This window comes from Pteropus vampyrus, unplaced genomic scaffold, assembly GCF_000151845.1.
Source record: "Pteropus vampyrus isolate Shadow unplaced genomic scaffold, Pvam_2.0 Scaffold397, whole genome shotgun sequence".
NCBI lineage: Eukaryota > Metazoa > Chordata > Mammalia > Chiroptera > Pteropodidae > Pteropus > Pteropus vampyrus.
Genome location: NW_011889178.1, coordinates 1,405,634 through 1,419,620, shown reverse-complemented (window position 1 = coordinate 1,419,620; position 13,987 = coordinate 1,405,634). Strand labels below are relative to the sequence as shown.

Below are 13,987 nucleotides of genomic sequence, written 5' to 3'. Positions count from 1 at the left end.
AAAAAAATAAAGGAAATGTATTTTTTAAATTATAATTTGTGTCAAATGTTTTGGTTTAAAATGAATGGGAGAATATAGTAATGAAAGAGAGAAAATTGAATAAATGAGTTTTTTACATTTCCCTTTCATAGGATTTATATATGGCTTTACAAGAATTTTCATTTAAGACTAAAGACATTGAAGATGCCATGACTAACACACTCTTACATGGAGGTGACCTTCATTCTGCCTTGGACTGGCTCTGTTTAAACCTTTCAGATGGTAAGCCGATTATCAAAATTCTTTGTTTCTAAAATCTTTTGAACTAATTTCAGTATATATGATATCTGTATCAAGCTTTTGACTTGTGCTTAAAATTTTTTCATCTCTAAGGTTGTCTGTGCAATAAGAATTTTTTGTGCTTTTTTCAGTTGTTAATAGTCATTTTACAATGCACTTAATACAATAAAATATCTAAGTTTGCCTATCTTTAACCTATTAGGCTGTGTCTCATGGGTTTTCTTTAGAAATTAGAGCCATTTGGCTTTGGATAAATAGTATTTGATTAAGCAGTGTGTCAAGATTATAAATCTTTGCAAGAGCCTGGAGTACAAATTGCTTGTATGACTGGTTAAAGATACTACCATATGCTATAACAAGCAGCCAAAGACTGGATATAGTTAAGATCTTTTTTGAAATTTTAGGAGTATACCACATACCACATTGAGGGTGGAATGAATGGCCAGATAGAGGCGAGCTAGCTATCATCCAATGAGTGTTAACCACTTCTAGTTTGACAGTAAAACCAAGTTCACCATAGGACTTCTATTCTTAGAAGATGAGGGATGCAAGCAAACTAGGTGCTCTTTGTCTAGACAGCGTTTATTTATATGTTTTATAAATATTTGTGTTTTATTATCATATGCATGTTTATTCTCATTCCAATTTCTTTTAAGATGCACTCCCCGAAGGATTTAGTCAAGAATTTGAAGAGCGACAACCTAAAAGTAGGCCAAAATTTCAGTCTCCTCAAATACAAGCCACTATTTCATCTCCATTGCAACTTAAAACCAGAAAACAGGAAGAAGACCCTAAGATTAAGGTAATTTAAGAATTAAACATTTAAAATTATATAAAATCAGAATGAAGCATATATAGCAGTTCATAGGAGTATAAATATTAGGTTGCTATAACATTTCTACTTATTGAATATAACCTACCCGTTTGCCAAACTTTTCTATCATTGTCTGTTTTAGTTATCTATTCCTGCATAAAAAGCCACCCCAAAGTATAGTGGCCTAAACCAACAATTTATTATTTCTTAGGATTTTGAGTCTGGGCTGGGCTTACTTGGACAGTTCTTCTGTTCCACACAGTATCTCTTGAGGCTGGAACATCCAAATTTGTTTCTTACTCACATGACTAGTGCTTCAGCTGAGAGGTAGCCAGGCATCCCTCTCTCTATGTGACTAGATTGGGTTTCCTCACATATGGTGATTCTTGTATGACATTTGGCTTCCAAGAACAAATATTTCAAGATGTTAAGTCCTAATGTACAAATTTAATCAGGTTCTTGCTTGTATCACTCTTGTTAACATCTCATTCGTTGAAGCAAGTCACTTAACTGATTCCAAAATCTTGTTGAAGGGTATTACAGGAAACATAAATACTGGAAGGTATAGTTCCTTAGTGCACTACACCTAAATACTCTGCATATTATAAAACACCTGTGAATATGAATGAACCTAGAAAACAGTACGCTAAGTGAAATAAGCCAGTCCCAGAAAGACAAATACTGCGTGATTTCACTTATATGAGGTATCTAAAATAGTTAAATTCATAGAAGCAGAGAATAGAATATTGTTTACCAGGGGCCGGGAGGAAAGGAAAATAGGGAGTTGTTGCTTAAAGGTTATAAAGTTTCAGTTATGCAAGATGAGAAAGTGCAAGAGATCTGCTGTGTAACACTGTGCATATAATGACAATACAGTATTGTGTACTTTAAAAAATGGTAAGAGCATGGGTCTCATGTTAAGTGTTTTTACCATACATACCACCACCCCATTCCAAACACACACAAGAACGGAAGGAAAGTTTTGGAAGTGATAAATATTTATAGTACCTTGATTGTAGTGGTTGTATCATGTGTATGCATATGTCCAAGTTCATCAAAATGATGACTTTATATATGTATTATAAATACATTATATATTAAATAATTACTATATAATGTATATAGTGTGTTAATATACATGAAATATGTGCAGTTTTTTATATATCAATTATACCTCAATAAAGCTTATAAACAAACAAAACAAAGACCTATGGAAGCATCATCCTCATAAAACTACTTTTTAAGGAATAACACTAGTTTTTTAATTTTTAACAGTTCACCTCTCATTTTTTTGTTTTTGTTTTTGCCCCTCATGTAAACATGTTATTTGGATTATGCAAGTTTAGACTTTTCTTAATGTTGAGTTCATTTGTCCTTCACTGAACATTAAAGAATATGATTTTTGAGGCTGTGTATCTACTGTTTTTGAGTATAAAGGAATCATAAAAGCAGTGACGCTTAATGAGTTTTGATACCTTTTTCTAACTTTGGTTTTTCAGATATTTGTTTTTTATTTCTAGCCAAAAAAGGAAGAAAAAAATATGGAAGTAAATATGAAAGAATGGATTTTGCGGTATGCTGAACAACAAAATGAAGAAGAAAAGAGTGAAAATTCTAAAAGTTTAGAAGAGGAGGAAAAATTTGACCCTGTGAGTAGAAATTTGTATTAGGCTTCCAGCTGGACATTCCTTGGAAAAATATTTAACTTTTCTGAGCCTTAGTTTCCTCATTTGTAAATTAGAGAAATACTTTCCTTTAGGGATTGATACCAAGATTAAACAAATTTACACTTAGGAAAAAACATGACTCAAAATAACTGCTTAATAGATATTAATTATATTTTTCCCATGCTCGAAGAGATAATCAAATATTTTTAAATGGTTGTTATGTATGAGGAATATACTAAATTCTTTGGGTAATAAAAAAAGAAAGGCACATTCCTTTACAGAGGAAACCCATAGTCTGGAGAGTGAAAACCCAGAAATAAACTGAAAATATAAGTCTAAGTGAAACAAGCAAGTTGTAGGAAGAAAATATTATAATACATAATATCTGACAAAAGACATATCTAGAATTTATAAAGAAGTTTTGAAATGGTGACAGATACTTCACAAAAGTAGATATATAGATATCCAATAAACATGAAAAGTATGTTCAACATCACTAGTCATCAAAGAAATGAAAATGAAAACTGCAGTGAGATACTTATATATCCATCAAAATGGCTAAAATTAAAAAAGATCCATAATACCAAATGTTAGGAGGATATGGAGCAAGTGGAACACTCATACATTGATTGTGGGAATAAAAAATGGTATAACCACTTTGGAAAACTGGCACTTTATTAAGAAGTTATACATATACTTATCATATGACCCAACAGTTTCATTCCTAGGTATTTACTCAAGAAAACTAAAAACATATGTCCACAAAAAAAAGACATGTACTTAAATGAATGTTCACTGCAACTTTATTCATAATAGCCAATCACTGTAAGCAACTCTCAAAAGCATTGTACGAGAATGAGAAAAGCCAGACAGAAATGAGTATGTTCTAAATAATTTCATTATATTAAATTCCAGAAAAGTCATCTATGCAAAATCTATAGTGACAGCAGATCAGTGGTTGCCTGCGTCTGGGGGTGGGGTAAGGAAATTGACTATAACGCATCATGAAGAAACTTTTGGTGATAATGGAACTATTTTATATCTTAGTTGTGATGGTGGTTACACAGGTGTATACAGTTGTCAAATTCACATGTATACTTTAAAATGGGTACATATTATTGTAAGTAAATCATACCTTAATAAAGTTGGCTTAGAAAGGAAAAAAAAGTTGCACAACAGCACATGTTATGATGAACCCACTTGTGTGAAACAAAAAAATAACATACATATATTTGCATTCTTATGTATGCAAAGAAGACATTTAGAAAGATACACAAGAAGCTTACTAGTGATTAGGACTTGGGATGGTAGGGTGAGAAGGAGACTTCTTTTTTCTTATACTCTTCTGTTTCTAACCACGTGCCTATATTAAACTAAACAAAAACAATTTAGGACAGTACAAGTCTACTTTGAGATTCAGAGAGGTCTCTTCTGATTGGAGCATTAGGTAGACTTCAAAGAGATGGGACTTGAAGGGTGCATAGAGTGTGTATAGGCAATAAAGGATTGGAAGAGGATCTAGATAAGTGAAATAGTGTGAACAGGGTACAGACATGGAATTGTGCTTGGGGCCTTTGATTATGAAAAAATAGATGAACATGTATAGAGGATAAAATGTGTGATTACATACTGGCAGATAAGAATAAACAGATGAGCTCATCTGAGACTAGAAGATTTTGATGCCCCAAAAAATGAATTTGACAACTTCTGTTGATTGTGAGGAGCCAGTAGAGGTATGGGGGCAGGTGACAAGAAGAAATTGACATTTTAGGTCAGATTTAGTAGTGTTTAAGGTGGTTTGTAATATTTAGTAATATTCAAGGTGATTTGGAAAGGGTATGAAGGGCATTTTGCTGGCTATTATACTTACTCGGGTGTGAAATAATAAGGTCCCCAAATGGAAATTGGAAAGGAAGAGAAACATTTAAAGCAAGAATCAGTAAGAACTGGTGATTTACTGAATATAAAGGTTAAGGAGCCAAAGATTGCAAAGGTGGACAGATGGTGAAATCAATGCTATAAATAGGAACGATGGAAAGAATGAGTGATTTGGGTGAATTTAAGGAGCTAGTTAACCCTACAGTCAGTTACACTATAATGATGTTTGCTTCTACAGAAAATCTGAGAATTCAGCTGGTATGCTATTTCCTTAGTTTTCTCTTTTCCATTTATCTTAGCAGTTGTGTTTCATAGCAGCAACTACACATGCCCTCGTCTCCACCCTATGCTTTGATGCTTCTCATCTGCTGTTCCTTAGTAACCTAACCTAAGAAAAAAAAATCAGTAATTTGACTTAAATTTAAGCTCTGTCTAGTTTTTGCACAGCAGAGTTAAGTCCTTAAGTTTTAAAACACCAATTTTCCCCAGAGGCCATCTTTTTTCAATGTCCCTATAAGATAGAGATTATGGGAAGGTGACTTTCAGATGAGTATTACTATATTATTACATATACAATCCTTTATGTATATTTATAAAATGTATAAAAATTGATTTTTATACATAAATGAGCTCATACATACTTTCTGTTCTATAGTTTGCTTTATTTTATTTAACATAACATAGTTTTTCCATGTGGATCACCCTCATTCTTTTACTACCTTATTTTTTTTCTAATGGCTGACTAGTTTTCTCTGTAGATATTCAGCATTTGTTTTCCAGTTTTTCCTTTTCAGTCAGCACCACAGTAAACATCTGTGTACCTGCAGATTTGCACATTTGTATTATTTCTCTGAAAAAAATCTTAAAAGGTTTGCTAGATCCAAGAATAATATCAAAAGGTCACAGGTTTTGATATAACACATTGTCAGTAGATAAATTAATCTTGCTCTTCTTTTTATTTCCTTATCTTATTTGGAACAGAATGAAAGGTACTTGCATCTTGCAGCAAAACTTCTGGATGCAAAGGAGCAAGCAGCTACCTTTAAACTAGAAAAAAACAAGCAAGGGCAAAAAGAGGCTCAAGAAAAAATAAGGAAATTTCAAAGAGGTAACACTTTTAAATTCTTAAGTGAATAATGTCTGTTCTTTATGGGCCTTCCTAGCATCAGGGTTGCCTCTTTTTAATATGTCTGCTCTTTCCTAACAGTTTATATGAGATTAGCTAATGTTTTTTGTAACAAGTCAAATAGTAAATATTTTAAGTTTTGTAGACCATACATACTGTCACAATTACACTCAACTCTGCTATCGCAACATAAAAGCAGGTATAGACAGTACATGGCTGTGTTCTCATAAAACTTTATATATGGATACTGAAACATGAATTTCATACAATTTTCACATGTCACTAAATATTTCTTCTTTTTATCTTTTCAACAAGTTAAAAATATTAAAATCATTCTTAGTTCAGAGGCCATACAAAAATAGGCAGCAGGGCTGGGTTTGGCCTACAGACCATAATTTTTCAACCTCTGATGTAAACCATAAAATGCCACCTCCGTTCAAGGAGAGGTGAATGAGGATTTATTTCTAATGAAAAAATTTTCTAGGCCTTCTATATCTGTTAAACGATTTAAAATTTTTAGTATACGATGTGAAAATAAATTGCCTCTGACTTCTAGCACAAATTCCTAATAGGAGGTATTGAACAATTGGCTACAAGGAAAAAGAAGGAATACTGGTTTTTTTCCATCAGAAAGGCACAAAAGACAAATATATAAAACTAAGCATCATGTTTTTTCTTGGTAGAAATGGAAACTTTAGAAGACCATCCAGTATTCAATCCAGCCATAAAGATTTCACATCAACAAAATGAAAAGAAAAAGCCTCCCATAGCCACAGAAGGGGAAAGTGCTTTGAACTTTAATTTATTTGCAAAATCTACAGCTACTACTGAAGAAGAAAAAGGTAAAATGAAGGGAAAGTGTTCCAGGTGTAATTCGTAAATAGTAAAATGTCAAAGAATGTATAATTGAGAAAATATTTTACTTTGGATTCTAGCAAACTACATAAAATGATAGTTTGCTTCCACAAGCTGTATTCAAAAAGTAATAATTATGGTAATTTACTTGTATTGCATTTTGCAATTACAAATATCTTGCTTCAGCCTCATCCCTCTCCAGTCCATCCTCTAAACTTCCAGAATTATTTTTCCACAACAGATCTAAACATGAGTTTCCTCTTAAGAGCCTTTAATTAGTAACAAGTCCAAACGCTTTATCATGGCATTGAATATCCTTTGCAGTCTGCCACAATCTACCTTCCACTTCATTCTTCCAGCTATGTACTGTAGCCACATCATTCTTTAAAACATATGTTGTTTCCTGGCTCCATGACTTTGCTCATCCTGTTACCCCCTACATGACCAATTTTTCCCTCACTTCAAGGCTCACCTCAAACGTCATCTCTTCTTTAAACCTTTCCTGATTCTGGCCATGCCACCAGACATGTGTAATCATGTACTTCTTTGTGATAAGTAAATTATTGATATAGCTAGTATAATAATAGTTAAGTCCCACACTAAATTCTCATTTTTTAATTATATGTCCTTTCCACAAATATTTATTTATTCCTTATTGTTCACAACATCAAATGCTACCTGCACAGTTATTAACAAAATAACCTAGGTTCTGCCTTCTTTAAGTGTATAGTCTAGTAGGGAAGATAAGCTTTAAATATACACAAATATGTAATTATAAATTGTGATGTATGCTATCAAAGAAATAATAGAGATAACAAAGGGAGCTTAATTTGGATTGAGGAAACCTTGCTGATGACTTGCTCTGGAGTCTGACAGCTGATTAGGTGTCAGCCTGGTAATGAGCTGATAAAAGAGCCTTCTAAGGAGGGAGACAGTACAGAGAGAAATTGACTGACAGTGTGGCTACAGCATAGTGAGGTGATAGAAGAGTGACAACAGATAGGCAGACCATGGAGGGCCTTTGGAAAGTAGTGAAGAATTTGGACTTTATTTTATACATTACATGAAACTTTTGAAGGAGGTGGTGGTGGTGTCATCACTTAAGCAGGGAAATAACATCTGATTTATACTTTTTCAAAAGATTATCCTTCCTTTGTGGTAGCGTACCAAACACTGTAATTGAGAGTATCCTAAGTAATTCATCACATGGATAGTATCATTGCTATTTTACAAAAAATACATAAGTTACTCAAGATAGTTCCTTTAAAGATTCAGATTTCCAATGGTTCTATCAATCAAGAATTCCTTACATCGCTTACAAAGAGCAAGGCTTTCTGTCTGTCCTTTTTTCACCTATTTTCTTCTAAAAGTCTGTTCCCAAAAGTGAGAGGACTTTGATCATTCATGAGATTGTATATTAGTGCATGACCATTTTTTAAAAAATGAATTTTTGTCTATCATTTTAGAGAAAAAGAAAGAACCTCATGATGTAAGAAATTTTGACTATACTGCTCGAAGCTGGACTGGAAAATCTCCCAAACAATTTCTGATTGATTGGGTCAGGAAGAATCTTCCTAAAAGTCCAAATCCTTCCTTTGAAAAAGTTCCAGTAGGTAGATACTGGAAATGCAGGTATGTTTTTCTGGTTAACTGAATGAACTTTTAGAAAAATCTAAGATGAAAATCTTTTTGTTTCTCATGATTTAAGTAGACATTTGGGAAGCTCTCTAATGCCAACATCTCAGATTGGTAGTGCTTATAAATCATCAGTTACAATGTTTTCCACGAGGATGTTTATTTTAAAGAGTTAATGTGAACTTCAATTCAATGCTAATGGAATTCTGACTTTTTTTTTACTTCAATTTTATTTAAAATTTCTTTTGGCTTCTTCGTAGGGTAAGGGTAATCAAGTCTGAAGATGACGTACTGGTAGTATGCCCTACAATCTTAACAGAGGATGGCATGCAAGCTCAGCATCTGGGAGCTACACTAGCGCTTTATCGTTTAGTGAAAGGGCAGGTGAGACTTTTTAGACATGGATGTTTTAAAAATCATTTGTGGTGTAATGGGTATATTATATTTTGTCTACATAAAACTATCTGCATGTGGAAGTTAGTACATATTTAATTATGGCCTTCCGTGCCAGTTTTCTCTTTACTGTTCCTTCTGATTTATCCTTATTTCTGCTTATTTATAGTTTTGACTTCCTCTCACTCCTAAACATGGCTCAGTCTTTCTCTCCTAAGACCAGAGGCTCTGAGACATTTGATTGGTTCAAATTTTCAGGCCATACTAATTTACAGAATAAAAATAATCGTGCTAGAGTAGTTGAATTAAGGAGAAATTTTTTTAAAGTTTGTTTTCTTTTAATGTTATCTCTCAACTTTTAAAAAAGTGTCGACATTGATTCCAATTTTCAATTTAAGTTACATCCAGATTAAGGAAAGATTAAAGTACTAAAGGAAGCAATTTTAAAAGAACACAGTGCTCTGTGGGGATTGAGGAGATTGTCAGTATTTCCCTTTTATAGTAAATGTGTATATCTTCATGGGAAATTAGAACCACTGTAAAGTTCAGGCACTGATTAAGTGGAACCCCAAAATGTATTTCTTTTCCAGTTTCTGTCAGTAAAAGTTCTTAATTTCTTTATTTCCCTTATTTTGCAAAATAAGGTATCATAAGGTAAGCTTAGTTGATAGAAATGACTATCAATATAATAGAGATAATTGTGGGCTCTCTTATAGCACAGAATTAGGATTACTTATAGTCTTTCCAAGTGTAGTTCATTTAAAATACTTTGACCTATAATAGTATACATTTGCCAGAATCACAGAGAGAGCTTTGTTTTAGAAATGTTCTGTGAATCATCGGCATATTTATATAGCACCACTGCAAGAATAAATAATAAACATTTATTCAGTAGTTTATTATGTTCCAAGAATAAGTGCTTTTCATGTATTCACTTGAAATTTACCTCAGAGCATGGCTATAAAGGAGATAGTTATTAGCCCCATTTTACAAATGTAGAAACTGAGACAGAGAGAGGTTATTTGCCCAAGGTCACCTAGCTAGTAAGTTTAGAAGCCTGAGTATGATATGCTATTTATAAATCTGCATCATATGCATGTACATCTTCTATTAAAGTAGTAACTTTTACTAGTTTAAGAGACAAATACATTTTCAGAGGAAGATAGCTATTCTGAGTTCTAACCTATTGAATTTTGTCACCTATAATTAGTAAAATAACATACTGCTATTTTTTTCTTTATAGTCAGTTCATCAATTACTTCCTCCAACTTACCGAGATGTTTGGCTGGAATGGAGTGATGCAGAAAAGAAAAAGGAAGAATTAAATAAAATGGAAACCAATAAACCACGTGATCTTTTTATTGCCAAACTTCTGAATAAATTGAAACAGCAGCAGCAACAGCAACAACAGCATTCTGAAAATAAGAGAGAAAACTCTGAAGATCCTGAGGAATCTTGGGAAAATTTAGTTTCTGATGAGGATTTTTCTGCACTGTCCTTGGAATCAGAAAATGTAGAAGACTTGGAACCTGTTAGAAACCTCTTTATAAAGTTGCAAAGCACACCGAAGTACCAGAGACTTCTAAAGGAAAGACAGCAGTTACCTGTGTTCAAACACAGGAATTCAATTGTTGAAACTCTTAAAAGGCACCGGGTAGTGGTTGTGGCAGGTGAAACAGGGAGTGGTAAAAGTACTCAAGTACCACATTTTCTTTTGGAAGATTTGCTTCTAAATGAGTCGGGGACAAGCAAATGTAACATTGTCTGTACCCAGCCCCGAAGAATCTCAGCAGTAAGTTTAGCCACAAGAGTGTGTGACGAATTGGGCTGTGAAAATGGACCTGGAGGAAGGGTAAGATGTTCAACTCCACCTCAGTGAATGGCGACATTAATCACTTTTGCTCTTGGGATCCAATTGGAATCTATACCAGCTATGAGTTTTGAGTGTTACTGGTTGTTCAGTAACACATCTCAGGGCACTTTTCATTTTTTCTTTGATAGATGTGATATTATGCCACTCTCCTTCATATGAAAAGGATTATTAATAATTCTTTCATTAAAATTCTCATATAAAAGAAAAAATATATTCAGTTTAAAAACTGAATATTCAAATATGTTATATACAACATTGAACATTCAGATTACAGACAAATATAAATTTGAGTCTAATATCTTATATCTCAAGTTTTTGCAAATCTTTTTTGTGGAATGTATTCTTGAGTGGTTTTCATTAATTCTTGTCAATGAGCAGAAGGTAAAAACAATGTAGAAGAAAATTCTAGACTAATTTCAAACCCTGTATTTAAAAAAATTTAAGAAGGTACTTAAATATCTATTGTCATGTGTTTGCCATGCCAGTATACACAAAACTGGCCAAACTTTAACTAGAGTCACTGCTAAGTATAGCAATTAATAAGTTGGGTAGAACCAACTATGATGAATTCCAAGTTCATATAACTCAGCTTAGTTATACTTTGAATTGTTCTTTCTAGAAATGGTACTTAACATTTTTGTTTCTATTTTTAAAATAAGTACCCCTTCGTTAAAAAAAAAAAGTTATGTAGCAAATTGAGATTCTCTCATGGAATATAAGAAAAAAAGGCACAGTTTCTGTCTTTTAAGTAATTTACATTAAGGGAATGATAGACAGGTACACAAATAAAATAAAGGAATGTCTGAAGAAGAAAGCATGATGGAAATAGAAGTGACTTCAAGATTCCTGTCAGGCACCACTAGTATGATACCAGCTGCTTTTTAATGGTGGCAGCTTTTATGAAATCTGGAGAGATGAGAAGACCACATTGAAGAAGCTGCTCTAAATTTCTGTTCCAGAGTACCTCAATATTTCTGATAATAAATTGCACTAAATTTACTTAGACTACTCCACATAGTAGGATTAGCACTAGTGGTTTACTTTTTGAAGTTTTAATTAATAGACTAGAAAGAGTGAGCCTAAAGATGACTTGTGAAAATCTAATCTCAGCCTGTATTCTTTCTTCAGAATTCTTTGTGTGGGTATCAGATCCGGATGGAATCTCGAGCTAGTGAATCTACCAGGTTACTCTATTGTACAACTGGGGTTTTGCTAAGGAAACTTCAAGAAGACGGTCTCCTAACTAACGTGTCTCATGTTATTGTAGATGAGGTGAGTAGATTCTATAGTCATGTTCAGATAAATTCTAAACATTTTTGTATTAAAAAGATGCTACTTCTAATACTTGCCAACATTTTCTTTGTGCTTAATAAATGCCACACAGTTTATATACAAGTATTTAATTCTCTAGAACAAATGTGTCTCATGTTCTATAAAATTGATTTATTTAGTAAATACTATATATAACATTTGCTACATGCTAGATGTTGTTCTAAGGACTTTATATACATAAATTCATTTAACCCTCCAGCCATCCGGTGAAGTAGATATTGTTATCTCTGTTTTACCATTGAGGAGGTTTAGGTACAGAATTTAAATAGCTTGTGCAAGTTCACACAGCCAGTAAGTCCTGCAGCTGGGGAGTTCAAATCCAGGCAGTTGGGCTGTTGTCTGTATTCTTACCAGTATACTGCCTCTCAACTACATTTAGTTAAAGGATTTTCTCAGATTCTTACAAAAAACAAGGACTCTTCATCAATATGTCATTTTCTCTATAGATACACTCCTACTTGAAGCAAATTTGAATGAACACAAATTGAATTATGCCAAAAGTTTTACATTAGAATTATTGTAATTGGCATTCTAGCCCAGTATGTGTAAACTGATTTGCTTTGTACATATTTTTTCAAGAAGAAATAAGATGTATGGCATTTTTATTATTCAAAATATATTTTAAAAATTTTCCCTGATACAAAGTTTTTTTGAATGTCTATTAATTTTCTAAGTTCAGAAGGCAGATGTCATTCATTGATTTTTAATTAATAGACTACATATAGATTATTGGGCTATTTTCTTCCTTTTGGTTAGAAATTATCTCTAGTCTCATGACCCAGAAAAAAATGTTGACATTTAATGTGTATATTTATATATGTGTATATGTAGTGTTATGAATATTTATTATATAATTCTTTTATATCATTAGTCTACAAAAAGATTTTTTGGTAGCTTTATAGTATATTATTTGGATGTGCCATCATTTATTTAACCATTATCCTGTTGTTGGACAAGTTTAGGTTAAGCTGTTTTTAAATACTATAATATTTTGGAAATAAGTCATAGGAATTAATTTTATCGAAGGAATCTTTATTCTTTAATGGGAAGAGAAATTGTAGTATTATCACGAAGATGTCAAAAAGAAAGAGGACCTATGGCCACTTGAGCAGGCCCATGGGTGACTGCTCTTGGTAGTAGTGGGTGGGAGTGGGGGGTGGTAGAGTGTCATGATCATACCTTTGCATGACCAAGACCTAGATTTTATCAGTAGCCTCAAGAATCAACGTAAGTCAAAATGCTAATTTATCTATAATGAGAAATTTTTACTGCTAGATAGGTTGAAATATTTGTATTAGCTACTTAGTAAGTTTTCTTGGAACTCCAATTTATCAGAAAATTGCTTTATAAATATATATCAGGGTGAACCCTAATTTAAAAGCCAGACCAATGTCAGGAAGCTGTTTTTTGATAGTATAGTATTAGCAATCTGTATATATGATTTACTGAGTTGTGCTTCAGTGTGATACTATCAATCTCTTGAACAATACAGTTAGAGAAAAAAGCCCACTGAAATTCATCATTATGTTAAATGTAAGGATGTGGGAGATGTTGTAGCACTGTTCCTTCATTATATTATTTGGAAACTTCTTTATGAAAATGCCCAGGATAATACTTCTGGCCTTATTATTAAGAATTGTTGTGGGATTTGTTCTAATTTATGGTCAGTATGTGAGTTAAGTAGCTTTTCCTGCTGGCTGCTGGTATGTTTACAGCCAAATTTTTTGCCTATCTCTCCCATGTATACTTAATAAAATATATTTTTTTATTAGCTGTTTTATGTTCTATACTTATTTTTTCTCTTCTTTTTTTAAAAATCAGTATGTGTATAAAGTACCATCTATTTGACAACATTTCTCAGATTTGTATCATCCATCAGGAAATCTCTTTCTTGATCTTCAGAAGTAAATATCCTGGTCAAATCACCAAAGTAAAAACATCCAAGATTATTTCTTTTTCTTTCTCTCACAGCATTAAATCCAATCAGTGAGTCCTTTTAATTCTACTCTTCTCAAATCCGTTCACTTTTCTCCGTATTCACTGGTATTGCCCTCCTACGGGCCACCATTCTCTTTAGTTACTATGAAGTCTCAGATTAAACATTCTGCTTTCTGTTTTGTTCTCCACTGCATTCT

At 32.8% G+C, this 13,987-nt stretch overlaps 1 protein-coding gene across 1 annotated transcript in view; it reads left to right on the top strand.

Moving 5' to 3' along the window:
• The window catches only part of DHX29 (DExH-box helicase 29), a 41,337-nt gene that overhangs the window by 10,008 nt on the left and 17,342 nt on the right, over positions 1 to 13,987 (top strand). Inside the window, exons 4-12 of the mRNA XM_011380617.2 lie at positions 132 to 261; positions 936 to 1,081; positions 2,614 to 2,742; positions 5,620 to 5,746; positions 6,448 to 6,606; positions 8,086 to 8,251; positions 8,515 to 8,638; positions 9,891 to 10,499; positions 11,649 to 11,792. Of these exons, the coding sequence (XP_011378919.1) occupies positions 132 to 261; positions 936 to 1,081; positions 2,614 to 2,742; positions 5,620 to 5,746; positions 6,448 to 6,606; positions 8,086 to 8,251; positions 8,515 to 8,638; positions 9,891 to 10,499; positions 11,649 to 11,792 (1,734 nt within the window). The remainder of the gene's footprint in view (positions 1 to 131; positions 262 to 935; positions 1,082 to 2,613; positions 2,743 to 5,619; positions 5,747 to 6,447; positions 6,607 to 8,085; positions 8,252 to 8,514; positions 8,639 to 9,890; positions 10,500 to 11,648; positions 11,793 to 13,987) is intronic.